Here is a 20,408-nt window from a genome sequence, read left to right as displayed (position 1 = left end):
TTTTTCCTGGATGAGAACCCTTTTGTGATGAGGTGTGGCATGTAGAAGGATTTCCTAACTACTGTGTCAATGTGATTATCAAAGTAGAGACTACTGTCCACCTGGGTCCCAAGGTCTCTTATCACACATTCGGTGTTAAGAAGACTGCTGCCTATGTGGTAGTTCATGAGTTTTTACCAAAGGGGATAATAATGCACTTTTTGGCATTGAGCTTGAGACCATGGCTCTGACACGAGGCATCTTGTCTCAGTGAGGTCCCTCTGTAGGATGTCCACATCATTTGAGGACTCGACTATAGCTCCTAATTTGCAGTCATCTGCGAACTTCGTTAGCCAGAGGCCTTTTGTGTTAGCCTGTACTTCAGAGAAGTAGATACCAAACAGGAGAGGTCCCAGGACTGAACCCTGTGGTACTCCACTTGTCACTGGTTTGAAATCAGATTTGGAGTCTGCAACTTTTACAGTGTGGGTTCTGTCAGTGAGCCAGTTGGCAACTCATCTTGTGACATAGGGATTTATACCTAGTTTAGTGGGTTTAGCTATAATTCCAGAATGGGGGATGGTGTCAAAAACCTTGGTGAGGTCAAGATAGGCTGTGTGAACCACCTTATCCTTGTCTATGGCTTTGGGGACTGCCTCAAAGAAGTCAACCAGGTTCAGGAGGCAAGATCTGCCTTTCACAAACCCGAACTGGGTGGGGTCCAGAGTTTGGAGGTTACCAATGTCTTTGTTTATGAATTCCATGATGATACATTCCATGGCCTTACAGATAAGGCTTGTCAGGCTAATAGGGCAATAGTTCCCAGGATCAGTGGTGGCTCCCCCTTTGTGGAGTGGGATAACTGTTGCTGTGCGCCATTCAGTGGGCATAAAGCCTGATGTGAGGATATGATTGAACATGGTGCTTAGGTGGGGAGCCAGTTCGTTCTGAAGTTCATGTAAAACTCAGCCTGGGATGTTGTCCGGTCCTATGGATGCTGTGTTTTTGGCTATAGAGAGTGCTGCTTTTACCTGTGAAGTTGTGATTACAGGGACTCTGTATTCTTCCTGTATAAGCAAGTTTGCAGCCCTGCAGTGAACCATTTCAAAATTATGGTCTTGGCCAGTTTTGGCTAGTGACAGGATTAATGTCCACCACAAAATCTTTCCAGGCACATTCCTGGTAGGCCTGATCAGCAGCATCCTGTACAAATAGCTGCTCGCCATGAAGATGGGGGAGCTAGGGTATCACCTCATTCTCTGCCTCAGAACTTTGTTTTAAGGCAAGCTTTCTCAGCAGCCAGCAGTTTTTTTTCTGTTTTTTAGTCTACTAAGACCTTACTCTGTAGACATGAAAAGCAGTGGTATTAGTACGGTGGTCATGAGTGACCCAGAAAAACCCTTACCATGCTGCTGTCTTCCCTTGTCTGTATGAAGTCCTGCTGTTGTGTCTGATAGTCAAATCTGTCTCTCCAGACAGTTTTCCCTAATATCAGGTACATAACGTGACTTTTTCACATGTAGTTTATGGTATAAGGTATAGAACATGCAAATGGTTTGACACAAAGTGATACTACAAGGCTAGTCTGAATGTGTTCACATGTGTTCTGAGTACTTCCTGATGAATGTGTTTCCCATTAGGCTTAACAATCCTTCAGCATGACAATTGCCTTACCCTTGCAGTACCCCCCTCTCACACCATCAGTTCAATAACTTACAAAAGTAACGTCATATAAATAAAATAAAAAATAAAAATGTCAAAGCCAGTTCATTTATATAGTTAAGTAACACAGCAGCGAACTGTACCCATATTTGAAAAAGTGAAACTGAAAAACTAGCTGGGATTCACCTGTTGCATGATTAGATGTTGGAGAGCAATGAATTATTCCTTTTTGCAATAAGGTTAAGTGCCTTCCCTCATGCTTATATCATGCAAACTTGCATGTGTGGAGGCAGAGATTATACAAACAAGGGCTCAAGTACTCACTGTCCCTGATTTACTCAATCTCTGTGTCATGCTTACTAGCCAAACTTCATGTTGAATTGTGCATGGTGTTGTGCACATGCCTAGGCACCTGCCTACAGCAGTGCATATCCATAATTCACTCAATGGCTCTGGGATTATATAATACCATACCTTACCTCAGAGAAATGGAGTCACCATACTGCATGCTTTATTTAGAGCATATAAACACAGACAGGGCTGCCATGTTTCATAGCCTACACTCCAGTCTTCAAATATTGTGTATATTTTGATCTGTCCCACCACCAGTCACAGAAATGAGGTGCACTGTACTGTGCACCACTTGGCAACCCAGAGAAGGGGTATGGCAGTGAGGTACCAGCCATATTTCTCTGCAATTTCTAAGGGAATAGTTATGTCCTCTGAGGGAGAAGACAGTCCACCTTTCATCTTTCAGACGACTATAGCTAACAGTTATTGGAGGTGGTGTTTGAAGGCCCCAATACAAGACCAAGGCCAGGAATATTCTGACACAGGCTGTCTCACATGTGACTGACATCTTGCGCACAGGGGAGCAATGTCACCACCATCATTTAAGGTGAGGTGAAGGGAGTAACTTCCCCAGGTGCAAAGTGTTAGGGGTGCAATTGGCCATACAGTACATCCTGGTGGCATTTTAAATCCATACCGGCTTTGCACTTGTGGTCAAACCTGAGCACTGTACCACTCCATATGTGGTTTAAATTGTAGCAATGTTTTTTTTTTTGAAACCTGAGTGCTGTAGTAGTCCATGTGGGTTATAACCTGTACTGCTTGCTAGCAACAGCTTCCTACATTTGTATCAAGCAATTTATTAAATGTTTAAGTAAAACAAAAAAACTCCTTTCCTTCTTTTTAAACTAAAATATGAGGAAGGTGAATTGGGGGCAGGGAGCAGAAACAGGAGCTAATTTGCTCCTGCATTTCAGGAGCCCCAGATACATGATTGTGAACCTTTTTTTAAAAAACCCTCTAAGGAGTGATGGTGGTGGGACAGAGCAATAGGACCTGGTCAGCTGGTTAGTATCAGTCACTAGATCATGGACTTTTTAGTCTTCAGTTTGAGCTGAGAGGTTGGGGCTCAAATTCGAGAGACTGGCACAGGGAGTTAGCTGAATCAGATACACCTGTGACCATCAGAATTACCCATGGTGACAGCACCCCAATCCCCTTCATTGGTAGGAAAATGATGTTAAAGTAGAAACACTAAACGTGTTGATAGCAACCCTTGTATTATATGTACATACACCCTGCTGATATCTGTGCCATTCACATATCTTACACATCCCTGTTTGTCTCTCCATAGCCACAGAAACTAAACCAGAGAATGTGCAGCTGCACAAAAGGATGATATAGAGCTACAGATGTCAGGGTGAACATACCTGCTTCATACACTACAAGTGTAAAAAGTTTCAATTTTTTGAACTAGAAAAGCTGTAGTCTGCCAGAGTATAGTTGTTGTCCAGTACTAGCAATTTTCGGCTAAGTTCCATAGTTGAAAAACACCATTCTTTGTTTAAGGCTATAACTGTGTGTGTGTGTGTGTGTGTGTGTGTGTGTGTGTGTGTGTGTGTGTGTGTGTAAATGACAGAACTGTACAAGTAGTTCAACATATTAAGGCATTGCCTTTTGAATTGCATGTGCTTATGTTTGCCCCCCCCAAGGCTGTCTGTTGTGCCATTATTAGCAATTTGGGATGAGTGTTTCTTGTAGTTTTGAGTAAAGTAGCCACAATGTTATAAGAGAAAAACATGTATGAACTGCATTTTTTCATTGAATGTGTACATTTCTCTTTTTCACCTTCTTTCTCAACATACTCTGCATTACATATGTTCTCATCTTATAGCAGTAGTTATGTGCTACAATATGTTTCATCCTGTGCTCCCAGGTCTGTGCTAAGGTCCATAGTTCAACAACAGCAGTATGAATGGCAGATGCTCTAACTCTAACTTTGACTACAAGGGTCATTGGGATTGTACAAGTAGCCCAACATGTTAAGGTTCTGCCTTTTGGCTTGCATGTGCTAATGGCTATGGGTTTGTTTTCCCACTTGCTTGTATATTGTGCCATTTTTGTGCATTTGCTATGGGTGTCTGCTGTTGTCTTGAGTATAGTACCTGTGACATTATTATAAAAAATACATTCAAGCTGCATTTTTTCATTGTATCTGTATTTCTCTCTCCTCCACCCTCTTTCTCACTATCTTTTTTTTTTTTTACATACATTTTGTTTATTATTTTGATTTTTTTTTCTCCATATATTTTACCGCACCTCCATCCTTAGGTTTTCGCCTTATGTTCCACCATCTGCTTGTTTCCCTTTTCATCATTTTCCTACATCCCCATTTCCTCACTTTAATTTGGTCAAAATAGATAAACACTCCACTGTACTGCCCATTTCAGCCTATGTAATATGTAATATAATATGTACTATTTTGCTGTTTCCTTGCATGTGTGATTGTGTAGATCCTCATCGAGACACGTGCACAGCCAAGTGCTGTTGTGTTTGTACTTCCCTGAAGGTGCACTTCAGTATTATGTCCTGTAGCCATAAACCTTGTTGCAACTGCAACCAGGATGATTTATAAGTTCACTTTCTCACATGGATTTTCAATGCTCTTAATTGTTAATGTGTTCCCGTTCTCAATGTGCAGACAGGATAAAGTGTAATAGGCTAGCCACAATCACACCCACCACTTTTCTGAATCCCAGAATGTGTCTAAGGTGAAAATTGTTTCATGATTGTAGTTAGAGTCATTATAGTAAGCAATCAACTCTAGCATGATGTTGCTGTCCTGTGTTTGTATTCTTATCATAAAGTCTGACTGAAAATTTAAAAATAGTCAAAGGTCTGACTCTCTGGATTAGAATAATTATCATAATTTTCATATCACGAGTGCAAAGCATATGTGTATGTAGTTATGCATTATGTTTAGGAATGTCCCAGCCTAACAGATCTGAAAAAAATTATTAAGACAAGTTATATAATTTTATCTTGTTTCTATGACTATATCAATTTCTAAAGGCTAAATTGTAACTCATTTTTCTGTGGTATATTTTATTAATTTTGAGATTCCACCAAAGTGTTTCTTGTTTGATTTACCTGTATATTTGTGGAGTAGTTTAGCTAATCAGTGACTGGTTAGGATTATATACACATTGATTTTTAAATTCTGGAGTTTAATCGGGAAAACCCTCATGTTGCATTTCCCATTAATATTATGTTCAATACCATTAACATTAACTAGTTTATTAGAAATGTCTTGTCCTGATTTTTCATGGAGGAGCTTTTAGCTTTTAGGCATTTCCTTTCACTAATTGAGATACTGACATCTATCCCACTGAATCTGTAACATCTGGATCTTTAAAACATGTTGCAGCATAGGTATGGTTAGCAGGATTTCTAAGCTGAAGAAAGTTTTTAACTCATATATTTTACTTTAGAAAAGCCAGTCAACAGCAAGTCCATTTTCTTCTTTTAGTCTTGAGCACTTTTCTTTCTGTATCTCTTACTTTCTTTCTTTTTTGTCTTGAATTTTGAAGAGATCGATCTAAATTAGGTACTATAGGAATGGAAAAACACGGTGGTTGATCGGCTTAATTAAAATGGTCTGCATCTATTGTATTTTTCTTGCCCTTTTGGCATAGGTGAGGGGTAACAGTCTACAAATGTTATAAATATATAGATTTAGTTATTTATTTTATGTTTGTTTACCAGTTTAGTCAGACTGGGTGGGAGACCCATTTTCAGTAGAGGCCCCAGGGGGAGAAGCCCCACAAGATACAGAGAATACACACAATTATAAGTATTACAATAATATGTTTAGAAAAACATGTTAAAAAACATCCTTAGCTATTTAAATAATAAGATATCCTTTTCAAGACATGCATTTCCCAAGAAGAGAAGTAAAGCACAGAGTACAAATGATCTTTGGATGACTGTACATCTGACTCCAGACTTATTGTCACTGAATCCCCATTCAGTGAATTCATAGCCTTATCCATTAACTGAATGGTAACATTTTGTCATGGTATTCTGGTATGATTAAGAGTGTATTAAGACAGCAATTGCACAGTCCAGGTGAATAATGAATACAGTGACTGGTTTGCAGTGGTTACTGGTGTATGACAGGGATATATACTGTCTCCATTATTACTCGCAATAGTTATTGACTGGGTCGTGCAGAAAGCATTACACAGAAACTCAGTGGGACTGGAATGGGTCAGTGACAACAAGCTATGTTACTTGGACTTTGCCGATGACAAAGCTCGTATTGATACAACATGGAGCAGAATGCAGACAGTGACCACATCAGTGGAGAAACAGGGTGGGAAAGTAGGCCTCAGAATGAATCCTGATGAATGCAAAGTGTTGGTCAGCGAAGCATGGAATGACAACAAAGACATAACGGCTGCAGGATCAATATAAGATACAACAGAGAACTTCTGCTACCTGGGCAGTTTCATCTCTCATATAGGTAACTGCGAGAAGGAAGTTCTGGTTACACTTGTAAAAGCAAGTGCAGCATTTAATAGACTATCCAAAATCTGCAGATCAAAACACATTGCACTGTCCACAAAGGTGAAGCTATCCCGAGCAGTGGTGCTGTCTACACTCTTATATGGCACTGAGCTATGGCCAATCACAGCATCAGCCATTAGTAAACTTGAGACTGCTCATCATAAATGGTTAAAATGCATTTTGGGAATATTGTGGAAGGACAAAGTGAAAAATAGGCGTGTAAGAGAAAGAACGCAACAACAGAAACTTGAAAATATCATTATGGAAAGAAGACTACGTTGGTTTGATCATGTTAACCGCATGGACATTAGCAGGATTCCTATACAGTCTCTCAACTGGTAACTAGCTGGATACAAGAGAAGACCAGGCAGACCTCGTAAAAACTGGAAAGAAGTTGTAACAAGAGACATCCATCACCTGAATATCACTTGGGAGGAAGCTAAAGAAGCAGCAGCTGTTAGGACACAGTGCAGTCAACTTGTGGCCCAATGTATCATTGATATGGGGTGAACTGAAGACTGAAGACCTATGCCAGTATTATGTGAGGTCATGGGAGGATTTTGTCATGCAAATGTGTTTATCCACTGCTTGCCAACGTATTCAGTAATCCAAACATATCCTGTTGCATATCCAAGAGACAGAACATCCTTAGATTGTTCACTCCAGTGTAAACAATGATCTTGTCATAATTAGCTTTAATAATTTTTGCCACAGTTAAAATGTCCTTAATACTGGCCCCAAGCAGGAATGATACTTTCACAAACTCCTAACATAGTATAGTAAGTGAGGGACAGATTCACCAAATATTAGGATAATTTTGTGATTGCCCATTCACAGTGTCTGCCTCATGGCATTTCATGTCTGGCATGGTTCAGTGTAAACACCTGGTAGACTGTTGTTAAGGACTGTCCCTGCTGGAATGTTATAGTGACTCCATATGTTTTATTTACTGCTTAGTGGGAAGTATGCATAATACTTTATATGTAGAATGTTTATAGATAAGTACTAGGTTAGCTGCCCTTGTGATCCATTTTAAGCCTAGCCAATTTCCCTTTCAAAGATGAGAATCAAACCCTGTACCTTGTGTTTGTGAGGTAAACACCTTAACCATTATGCCAATCCTCAACTCAATTCTGGTTTTATTGAGATTATCATGGCTTCCTGAGTTACAGCTTTGTGAAAGTGTGGAAAGGCTGAGACAAATGAGCTGCACTGATCATGGTGTCCTCCAGGCATTACCAACAATGTTTTCTTCATCAAAAGAGAAGAAAAATGCTTTTATTTAATTTTTTTCTTTGTAAACAGTGTTACACTTCAAGTCACTTATGTTTTAATACTGTTTATTTGTATGTCTGACCCATTTTTGCTCAATTTATTCTATAAAACTACTGGGTGTAATTTTTACCTGGTCTAGTGGTATAGTCTTGTAGTTTTATTCGCAATAGTGGCGGTGTTGTGATATACTGCAGGATCTGTGCCTCATCTTAACCATTTACACACTTTTTACTGCTTTTTTCTCACAGCTACATTTACTTGTAATTTTCCACTTAGACTGCGCCATAACCTTGTTGTTATAGTCACAATAGTGGTAATATTGTGATTCTACTATAGGATCCATGCTCATTCAACTGTTTTACTGTAATTCTGTTGTAAAGATTAGTTATTCTGCTTAGCATTTGTCTGTTTAAAGCTGCACTTGCAGACTACTGTTTGTAACACTTTAGACCCTACCGGCCTCCCACTGTTACATTAAGTATTACTCTCCCCGCTGCTCTCTTTTATTTGTACAATAACTCTTTCCCTGCACCTGCTGCAAAAAAGTAAAACTCTGAAGTTTCCAGCCTACTAGGGACACAAGACTTGTAACTTGAGTCACAGTGGTGACAGAACTGTGATTCAATACAGGTTTTGTGTCACATTGAGTCATTGGCTAATTTATTGGCTGTTTTTGACTGGATTTCTTTCTAGCCCATCTCCTATAACCTGTACTGAGCTGCACTCACACAGGGTCTTTTATTCAAGATCCCAAGCATGGAAAGCCCTATCTTAGTGACTTCCAGGCATTCCAAACAGCATTTTTCATCAAAAAGGGAAGAAAAAAAAGCTACACTGATCTGTGCTCTGCACTCCACCTCCATTGCACTCACTCTGTAGTGCTACCTGTACAAGAGTCTTTTTCCCTATGATAAACCTGATAAATCTACACAATTTAGTAACCTAAGTCAGAAGCTTCTCTAACCTAAGCCAATTCCAAGTAAAATTACCTCATGCAGCAGATAAATCTGTCTAGAATATATGTGCACCCCAGCCCATGTAACTTGATACCCCCTGCACCATAGTAGTAAATTTACCTAAAATAACTTCTTCATCCTAAAACAAACCCAACTCCAAGCAGCTAGAGCCATCCCACCATGAGATGTTTTGTGTTGAAAGCATGGTCTAGCATTTTCCCAAACTTTCTGCAGCCAGCCTGATTTTGATGGGTATCTTAAGACAATGTAGAAATTGTCTCATGCTGACTGACGAGCACCTATGACTGAAAAAACACACCAAAATGTATGAGAGATGCACGTATATATTGTTATTGGAGGCAAAAATCTCACACACAGACAACTCTGACATCAGGACCATCAGCATTGCACCACACACCACACCTCAGTACATTCAGCATAATACACATAACCCTTCATATACTGAGGTTCTAAAACTTAACTTGACTAAGCCTCAAAGGCCTCTGGAATGCAATACAGGCTCTAAGCACTCTCAGCGACACTCTAGATCTTAAACACCTATCACCACACATAGTAAAAGGAGTACCAAAGTCATGAATGCTGAACCTGTAAGGCAGGCATCTACCCAACCCAACATCCTAGTTATTGGTTACTCCATTGTAAGACATATAAATGTATCTCTTACTAGGTTGACTAAGTAAATAGTAATGGTTATTTGCTTGTCTGGTGCCAGGATCCACCAGATTCCATGTGCACTCAAGTCTTTGAACAACAGGTACAGGTATGATTCTGTTATAGCACATGTGGGTGTCAGTGACTTGAGACATACCACCTTGAACTATATGAAGAAAGACACAGTGGAGCTCTTGGACTATATGTTCCACTCAGGTATGAGCCAACAGACAAGTTGTGAAAATTGTCAGTCCCTCTGAACTTAAGTGAATGAATTTTTCTGAATGTAAAAAAATGTCATGAGTGGGTGCAGCAAGGATCAATTCTGGGCCCTCTTATTTTGGCATTTATTTTGCAGACATCCAAGCCACTATCCCAGAAGTGTGGTTGACCAAGTTCGCTGATGACTGTAAATTGGGCACTGTTATCCATCCATCCACTGATACAAAACAGCTCCAGTAAGGGCTGGAATACACACAGACATGGTGTATCACAAACAGTCTCAAACTTAATGAAAAAAGTGCAGCATAGTAATGCTTGCCAGAAAAAGTTGGTCCCACTCATATTCTATAAATGGTATATCTCTTCAGACAGATATGGTCATAAGAGAGGTACATATGAGGATAACTCTGTCTCATTCAATCATTATGTTTCCATCATAGACAGGAAATCCTTTTATCTGGCCTAGTTAACTTCCAAGGGAATATCTTCAAGATACAGAGAAGCCATCTTACTGCTGTACTCTTCCCTTATCAGACTCATCATTGAATACAGTGCCTTCTTTGGTATGTACAAATCCAAGCATGTTGCTTAACTGGGAAGTCCCCAGAGATTTCTAACCAAGAAAATTAAAAGTCTTAAGCCCTTCAACTACCCCAACAGAGTAACACAATTGTCCTTATACTCAGTAGTCTACAGGTTGCTAAAAAGTGACCTGTAGCTCACTTTTCATACCATGAATGATGCAGTCCTCTTTGATCTCCGATTTCTTCATAAAATCAGTGGCTCTAAGGACCTAAATCTATGGCAACAAATAAACAAGACTTGCAGGTAGGATATGTTCTTAATTCAATGTATTCCTAGCCTATGGAATCATTTACCACCACCAGTTAAACAAAGTAGTGCTTTGGCTACTTTTAAAACTAGTCTGGGTAACTGGATGGGTATACGCAAATTTACTCCAAGGTTAGCATGTATGAACCTGCTTAATTTAGAAAGAGAGCACTATTAAGTGCTTGAAAAGCGTGGGAAGAACTTTTAATTTTGTCTTTAAAAGGTGTATATAGCTATGTATCTTATGGTCCCCATGCTTGTTCGACTAGTATGCTCCTAAGTCCTAACCACAAAGTGATCACATCCCTCAGCATTACTGAGAAAAACATGTGTCAGAGCAATGAAATTATGAGTGCAGCCAACAGCAAAACCTTGGCTTCAGGATAAGCAATGCAGATTACATCCAGCTCAAATAACAGTGGACTAGATGTTTAACCTACTGCCCTTGTTAGACAGACTGAAGGAATTTTCTTATCCAGTGTTCAGGTTTTTGAGAACTCTTGAAGGCTTATTGCAGTGAGTCCCATTTGCTATGGGATATTCTGTGATCATCTACTGCACCAGGGCTGCTGCTACAAACCCTTGTGTCCCTATATAAATGCAGTGAGAGTGACGTTCACATTATTGACATTAAGTTAAATTTATTCATATTAACTCATTCCCTGCAATGGAGCTCTGTAAGTTTGCACTGTAACTTCCAATTGGCGGAGCCTAAGCATTTAGACAGAATCAAATTATGTTCTTATATTGCAAACAAATGTTTATATCTCTGGAACCATACAGGTTACTAAACAAGTGCAAATGACAAACTTATCTGCACAAATTGTTTTTATAGTGGTAGTATTCTTTAGGTTCTAGGACTTAAACTGGATTTTATAATTTACAGTAAACACAGTAACTATTAAGTTTCTAATATTTAGTAAATAACTAACAATATTTCAGCAACCACTCAAGTTGCATGCATACTGTCAGCAGCATTTTGTTCATCTAGCTGAGAGCTTTCATATAAGGCAAAGCAGTTCTGATTATGTTATTTGGTTGTTTAGATATTTAGAAAAACACAAAATTGACAATGTAAATAAATAGTATGTGACCAACAATTAATATCTCTTTACTTTCACCAGACAGAAGTAAAATATCTAATACAGTTGTGTTTGCTATTGTGTATGCTTTAAGATGAACTCTTTTAATACATTGCATGTGGCATGGTTTTGGAATTATTAATGAAAATATGAACAAGCAACATGTGATATCTAAATGCGTCAGTAGGATGTAACTGCAGAAAAACCTGGAGATGTCACTCGGCTGTAATAAGTTAGGTTATATTTGTTCAAGCTGCACACATTACTTACATTATCTTCATGGACAGAACAGGTTACCTGGATTCTGCCAAGGTTGAGAGAGTACTCAATCTAGGGTCTTTGAGGAAGTATCCTTGCTATTTGCAGATAATATCCTTCTGATTTCATGTGACTATGACCTCTGACATGTACTCACGCAGTTTAGTGCAGAGTGTGAAGCAGCTTGAAGGAGAATCATCACCTCCAAATCCAAGGCCATGTTAATGTCCTGAGAAGGAGTAGAATGCTTTCTTTTGGCGGGGCAGGATAGATGCTCTTAGTAGAAGAGTTTATTTTGTAATCTTGTTCATCGACGGTTCAAGAGGGAGCATGGCATTTTCTAGTAGATTAGGGCAGCAGACAGTCTTGTGGGTATTAAAGTGCTCTTTTATAGTGCAACAGGAGCTAAGTTTACAAACAAACTTCTCAGTTTCCTGGTTAGTCTTCTTCTCCATCCTCACCTGTTGTCAGGAGCTCAGGACACTGACAAGAAGAAGAAAATTATAAGTACAAGCAGTGAAAATAAGGTTTCTCTGTAGTGTTTCTGGGCTTGCTGTCTGCCATAGGATGAGGATCTTGGTGATCCAGAGGTTATTCTATGACATGATGAGGAGCGTGGTGATCCATGGCTTACTGTCTATGAAAAGATGAGGAGCTTCGTGATCCATGGGTTACTGTCTATGACAAGATAAGGAGCTTGGTAATCCATGGGTTACTGTGTATGACAGGACTAGCAGCTTGGTGATTTAGGGGTTACTGTCTATGACAGGATGAGGAGCTTGGTGGTCCAGGGATTACCATTTATGACAGGATGAGGGCTGTCTATGAAGGATGAGGAACTCTGTGGTCCAGGGCTTACTGCTTATGATAGAATGAAGAGCATGTTGATCCAGGAATTACTGTCTATGAGAGGATGAGGTGCTTAATGATTCAGGGATTATTGTCTATAACAGAATGAAGAGCATGGTGAACTAGGGGTTACTGTCTATGACAGGATGAGGTTCTTAGTGTACCAAGTATTAATGGCTGTGACTGGACAAGGACCTTAGTTGTCAGGAGTTACTGTCTATGGCAGAATGAGAACTTTGGTGGTCCAGGGCTTATTGTCTATGGCAGGATGAGGAGTTTATTTATCTTGGACAGGTTTTGGAACAGTGACACTGTTTTTCAGACTGAAAGTAGCCAGTGGAGGTGATTTAGACAACTCATCTGACTGCTCATTGGGGTAGTCCACTGGACTAGTTCTGGAAGGAGGCCTCAAGACAGATCCAGGATATGCTGGCAAGATTATATCTCTTGCTTGGTCTAGACTAGAAGCACTCATGGTTCCCAAGGATTAATGAGAATCTGTGCCAGAGAATAAAAGACTTTTTGTCATAGCTGCTTAGTGTTGAACTTCTGCAGGAAAAGTAGAAGACAGCTGAGTAACAAAAAAAAACTTGCATACAAAGCATCATGATAATTATGCATGCAAAAACATATTCTAAGTACTGATGCCTTGCATATTGACTGGTATATGAGGCTGTATTTCATGTTTTTTTTTTTTTTTTTAAAGCAGGAGATGCCAGGAGAAGCTATAGTGAACCCTACTTTTGTTTCATTTGTGAATTGCTGCTTTAGTGATAACATGCTTCCTTTGAAGAGCTTAAGTTCTTTTCTTAGAAGAACATTCTTCATCAGAGTCCCATAAAACTGAGACCATAAGCATATGTCTTTTACCTGATTTGAGACAAATTTCTTCGAAATCCGAGCAGCAGGTATCATACTCTACACAAAGTCGATCACAATGACATCCTTTCTGGCCTTCTTCAATAGGAGCATAGCAGCGATTCGCACATGATTTTCTAACTTCTTCTACAACTACAATAAAAATCAGACAACAACAGGAGTAAATTATACGATTATTGGTTAACTAATTTCTAGTATTCAGATATACTTGCACATGTAATTGTCATTAACTGAAATAGAAAGAAAGAGTATGTATGTATTCCACGTGCAAACACTACATCCAGACTATGCTTCTTACCCTCTGAAGTCATCAAAATACAAAGCAGTAGGAGAAGTTTTATTATTCATTTTTTATGTATTTAATTTACCCTTTGTTGAATGGGATAGTCCCATTAGGCCAGTGACCTCTTTTTAGGGAATACCAAGGAGGTGGTATTCATACTGATTAGGCGAAATTTGGCCGGGGTACCAGAAGAATACCCCCTACTATTTTTGAAAATTGCCATGTGATCTTTTACACCCACCTGAGCTCCCACCATTTCAGACAGATGGGACCTCAGTTTAACTTCTCATCAAAAGGACATCCCACTCAGGAGTGCAGTACCACAGCTGTACAGCACTGCATTGTCAGTAATAGAAAATGAATCCAAATACCTGCAGTAAGACCAGAACCCACAGTATTCTGATCTTCCAGCACCAAGGGTGAATGAATCACCTAAAGAACACTTCATCAGCAATTTTTTTTCTACTGTGCCACTAGTCTCTTGTTAAAGCAAAGTAGAAGCTTCTCAAGTTAAAAGACAGTGTTGTGGAAATTGATGCTACTTTCCTTAATGTTAGTTATTGTCATGATTTATGCTACTAACTTAAATGAAGAGAAGCAGGTTTCTGGAAATCAAAAACAAAACTGTGATCACTCTAATCTTTTTATCTCAAGATTGTTAAAACATTGATCACCAAACAGCTGCAATCTCATTTAAACAAATCCTGCCCTTTGCATAATGTACAACATGACTTCCAAGCCAGTCATAACAAGTCTACTGTATGTCTTCCTCTGACTAGCCATGTGTGCTGCAGTGTGTGCAAGTGTTATTGCACTCAGGAAGGTTTCTATGTGTATATGAGCACGTAGCAGGTAACAGCTTTCCATATTGTTTAGGAAGCAACAAACAGCATGGACTTTCATTCCAATATGATGTGTCTTTAGTCAATAGTATGTTGAACAGACTTATTAGACTAGATGTAAAGCAACATAGAGATAATGAGGAAAAAACGGGGTTAGAAGAATTTCACAACTACTAGCCACAATCTTAAAGGGAAGAAAAAAGAAAGTAAACAAAAGTAGTTCCTCAAATGTGAAGAAATTTCACAATGGTAAACATGGCAAGCAGAGTGGTGAATCATAGCTTGGCACAGTAAATAACATTTATGGCACAAAAAATAGTTTTTTTTTTCCCAAAACAGAATAAGGACTTATGTAGTTAAGTATGTGAATGAAGAAATACAATTCCACAAGGAGTATTTGTGAAATACAGCCAAAACACAAATGTATCCTTTTTTCCATAAAAAGAAAGTATTAAATGTATCTACGTATATATTTATATTAATATCTATATCTAATCTATATATATTATCTATCTGTCCCAATCAAACAGACACAGTGCCAGCAGCCAGGAGATCAACATCAAAACATTGAATTAACAAATATTGACAAGTTCTGTGCATGCTCCAGGGATTACCCTGGAGTGGACTAAACCAACAGCAAGTGTTTTTAAAGGGTTGCAAGCCCCCCTGCACCCCACACTCCTTGATAATTATGTTTTATAACTTTGAGATTGCACAATCAGTGAAGAAAGGAAATACTCCCCTACCCAGGGATTGTTCATCTTGCACATCTGTTGGCTTGCTGTCTGCATCGACCAGATGGTGTTAACGAAACCAGTGTTGGCATTGTGTCCATTCAATCAAGTGTAGGACACTCATATAAGTATACATATATGCATATATGTGTGTGTAAATATGTATAATTATGTGTATAAAATATATTAAAATATATAGCAACTGTTACATTATCAGTCTGAAATATTTAAACTTCTTTTTCATATTAGTGAAAACTACTAAGCAACTGAAAAAGGCATATTACATATAAAACATAATTTACCAAAACAATATGGTGATTTTGTATCATCAATAATTGTTTATGAAATTACAAGATATAAATTATATTTGTAGATGGAAATACATGATTCTGGGTGTATGATTAGGCTGGGAACATCTGTGAGCAGTATGTGAGTGGAGTGTCACACAAAAATCATATAATGGTGGAGTACTTTAATGTCCATGCAGAGGACTGATCAACACATGTGGAAAGAGATGCATTCTGACATCAACAGTATGAAGATAAAGTACTTTTTTTACATAAATGGTTGTAGAGTTTATTGCTTGTTAAAGACAAGATACAGCCTGAAAAGTCTACATTCATATCTGTTTTACAGTACTGTACATGTAATGTAAAATAATTTACATACATACATGTATGTAAACAAATATTTCAGGCATGAGCAAAAATGCCTTTCTAGCCTGCCAATGTACCAAATCAGTCATTCCATTTCCATAATAGGTGTCCAGGTTGTTTGTAAACATATCTGAATTAGTACTTGCTTTAATATAATTTTTTTTTCAAAGAATTTTATTAAATAATTATTAAAATGAACAAATATTTCCATGAAATTATAACATTTTTTCTTTAAAGTTAAAAAACAAGAAATTAAAAAAAACAAACTTTCTAATATATAAACCAATGTAACTAAACTATGTACAAAGACATTCATCATGCAAAAAAAATTGTCTTAATGTAGCTGTAGGATTAATAAGCTTTAATATAATTTGATAGTCTATTCCATGCATCAGCTACTCTCTCAGAGAACCAGTACATCTCTCATTCCTATATAATCTTCTACATAGGTTGTTTCATGATTCTGCCTTCTGTGTAAAGTCTACATGCCCTCCCTGTGTTCACGTGGGGTTCTTCCAGGTGCCCCAGTTTCCTCCAACCTTTCCAAAGACATGCAGTAGGTGGATTGGACATTCTAAATTGGCCATAGGAGTGAGTGGGAGTGTGTGGTATGGAAGAACTACTGCAGCAGTGCTAGACACCTGGTAGTATGTACCTTGGCTCAAGATGATTGTCACTGTTTAAGTGACACCCCTATTCCATATGTAAAGATTGGAAAAAAGGAGTTCTGGATGGATGGTCAGGCTGTCTCATGATTCTCTACCCCTTTTTGATAAACCAACACATTTCAGGAAGTAGTTGTCTCTAAATGCTCTGTATACCTGAAAGTGATCTCCTCTTAAATATCTATATGAGACACTATATAAGTTCAAATATTTTAGTATTGCATAATAACTTACATTTTCACATCCAGAGATACCCTTGGTATATTTCCACTGTACTCTTTCCAATTTACTTATGCTTGTTTTCTTATAAGGTTTCCATATTGGTATTTCATACTCTAGTTTGTGTCTAATGCAACTTACAAACAATGAGTTCATCATTTCTGATTTCTTGGACTTTATATATCTTTTTCTGCAGCTTATAGTTTTATAACTACCATTAACCAGTTGGTTGATATGATTATAAAAACTCAAAGCTAGATCTATCAATATACCCAGGTCCTTAAAGGAGTCTACAGTTTCAATCAGTGTGTGCTGCATTAAATATTCACCTTTCAATCTATATCTCCCAAATCGCATATGCTTAATTTTAGATGTACTTATCAGCATATTATTCTCCTGTGCCCAAATGGTCTATTTAGTCAAGTTCTGTTGCAGATATGCCCTGTCCGTAACACATGTAATCAGTTTACCCATTTTCAGGTCAACTGCAAACAGACTGTAGAATGCCTCAGATGAAAAAGAAAGATTTGAAAGATACATCCTTAACAAGTATGGACCTAGAAAAGAGCCTTGTGGGACACCCTGACTGCAGCCTAGAATTTCACTTGTCCAGTTGTTGTATGTTACTTGCCATGTGCTTAAGACGTGCAGCTTTGTAAGATATGCAGCTAATGATCTTATCAAAATTTCACCAATACCTAGTTGTTATAATTTATTGATCAGTGTTTTGTGTAAGACACTAGTGGAGGCTGAATTAAGTTTATATAAATTACATCACAACACAATTTTTCATTTGTAGCTGTTACGATATTATTATAGAACACCTTGCTACAGGTGGTTATAGGTCTGTTTTTAACATAAATGCAAGTCCCAACATTTCCATTTCTGACAATGATTTAGCCAAAAGAAATGTTTCCTTAATTTTTCAACAACAAAATAATAAACATATGGGTCCATAGGAATCTGGGTTTATCCTATTTTCTTTGCCTTTAAACATGGGTGTAACAAGTGTATGTCTCGAATATTGAGGAATCTCCCCGTTCTTAGATGGCCTAGTAAATAGCAGATGTAATGGTCCTGCAAGCTCATGCTGCAGTATTTTCAGGTCATTATTATGAGTTCCGTCACCTTCCTGTGCTGTGTTTGGGTCCAGTTTGTATACTTCTTTTTAAAAATAACCTAATTTAATTTCAGTATCTGAAGTTAATTGGCTGTCACTAGGACAATTTACCACTCCCTTTGTGGCATCAAACTGTTTTGCGTAATATTTAGTAAAATATCTCTAATATGTTGTGTTTGAGAATAAATTTTAGAATCTACACACAGTTTACCAGTTTGTAAGTTTTTATTCTTACCACATCTTATGGATCTATAAAATGTTTTCCTATCATGCTTAATATTTTTATGTACATTTTCTTCAAATTTTCTGGATCTTGTCTTTATCTTCCCAGTTTGCTTATTTCAGTTTTCAAAGTTATACTTCAATTTCATTTCCATTTCTTATATTTTATCTCACATTTTAATTATCTTCTTCTTATGAGAAATATCCTCCTGACCTTGTGTGCCTAGATCCTGATGTTAAAAGTTTATAAACCCATGATCATGGCACATCAATAGTTGTAAAACTTGACATGAAGTAACAGTAGATTCCTTAAGAACAGAAATCAATGTCTAGCTCTGTTCCCCTGGTAGATTTGTTTACAATCTACAGAAAATGTTATTTCCGCACATACAATGTAAATAGTTTCCTTACTAATGTTGTTGTATCAATATTATTCCAACCTATTTCTGGTAAATTTAAGTCCCCAGCCAATATTATTTTTCCATCATGTGTTTCATCCAAGAAATGTATGAATTCCTCTAGGACATTAGCACTTGACTTTGGTGGTCTATACATTTCAACAATTGCTATCTGTTCCAGGGTTGACTTTGTTGTCACAGTTACATGATCTACAGTATTGGTGTTATCACTGAACATGTGATAATCACGGGTCTCATAATAGTCTTTAATCCTATCATAACACCTCCACCTGATCTTTTGTTAGAATGTTTGTTAAAATAAAAACATTTATAGCCTGACAGAACTGGCATGTGGTCATTGTTCTTTACCCATGTTTCACAAACAACAACAATATCAATCGTGTGGGAATATAGCACATTTTCTAATAGAAAACCTTTATTGCTAATACTCCTAACATTAGCAACCTCTGACAGACAAAAATCCTACATTAGTGAACTATTCAATATATTTGCTGCAAAGCTTCCCTTCTCTTCTTGTCTTGAAAAGTGGACTTCTTGCTGTCTAAATGGGTCCCTATCAGCATCTCGAATGCTGACAATATCGAATTTGATATTGTCGCATCGAGAATGCCGAAAGGGCAGAACATTGAACGGGTAAACGGAAATCTCCCCATTTACCTCAATGTAGTGCGCTCTTGGAGTTCGTATATTTAAGTGGCGGTGGGGGTAGGAGGCACACCTCCCCATGTGGGGGGTGCAGGGGGGCTTGCACCTCTGCCTACACCCTTTAGTTTTTTTTTGGAGGGATTTTTTATTTTTTATCGGCATTTGAAAATGTAATAGGTCAATCATTTCAGTTCGATATTTTGTGATTCGACCTATTACATTTTTGAAATGCTGATATAGACCCATCTAAATACATGTGTGCCCAAAATTAGGTGTGGATGTTCTACACATTTCCACTTCTTAAAATGGGCCATTTGTTTCATGTAGGTAATTACCACAAAAAAAAAAAAAAAACATTCACGCTCACCTGACTTTCCCTTTTTTATTTGATTTGTGAAAAATGCGTCTTAACACCTGTACAAGATGTGCTATCTAAGAGGGCTATAAGTTTCCAAATAACAATCAGAGTGTCCTTGAAGATGAGCTCGCTTGTACCAACATGAATAAATACAGCTCCATACTTCTTTACATTAAAGAATTCTAAGGCCTTACTCACATCCACTATTTTTGCTCCTGGCAAACATAACACTAATCGATGTTAATTATCCTTTCTGCAAATGTAAGTATCAGTTCCGCTAATAACTGAATCTCCAGGCATTAGTATATCATGTCTGACCAGGTGTGAAGAATCTCTGACTTCTATTTCAGGAACTGGTCTACCAGTTGTTACAAAAGAAAGATCTTTATCACCATTAGTCTTATTAATTTAATTGTTTTCAATGCTTGTATCATTTGCAAACATACAGTTCTCATCCAGCAATTTTTCTTGAGCTATGTTGTCAATTGTGAACTTCAGCCTTTCTCTTTATTTATTTTTTTACAGTAACATTCTTTAATCCTTTCAAGTTCAGTTTTGATTTATTTCTTTTAGCCTGCTCTTCACCTCATTTTTCTATTTTCTCTGTTGGAAAAATGATGCTGTTTTCTGTAGACTGGATGTTTTGTGATCAAACAATGTTATCATTCCCTGTAATATGTGTACAACAATAACAAAGCAGTGTCTATTTTAATATATATT

The 20,408-nt window shown here is 37.8% G+C and overlaps 1 protein-coding gene across 1 annotated transcript in view; it reads right to left on the bottom strand.

Annotated features, from left to right (window-relative positions):
* The window catches only part of LOC122798180 (ectonucleotide pyrophosphatase/phosphodiesterase family member 3-like), an 835,307-nt gene that overhangs the window by 693,310 nt on the left and 121,589 nt on the right, over nt 1-20,408 (bottom strand). Inside the window, exon 3 of the mRNA XM_044066922.1 lies at nt 13,517-13,657. Within this exon, the coding sequence (XP_043922857.1) occupies nt 13,517-13,657 (141 nt within the window). The remainder of the gene's footprint in view (nt 1-13,516; nt 13,658-20,408) is intronic.

Source organism: Protopterus annectens, chromosome 3.part1 (assembly GCF_019279795.1).
Source record: "Protopterus annectens isolate FY-2018-M chromosome 3.part1, PAN1.0, whole genome shotgun sequence".
NCBI lineage: Eukaryota > Metazoa > Chordata > Ceratodontiformes > Protopteridae > Protopterus > Protopterus annectens.
The sequence above is the reverse complement of the archived record's forward strand: the minus strand, read 5'-3'. Positions and strand labels throughout refer to the sequence as shown.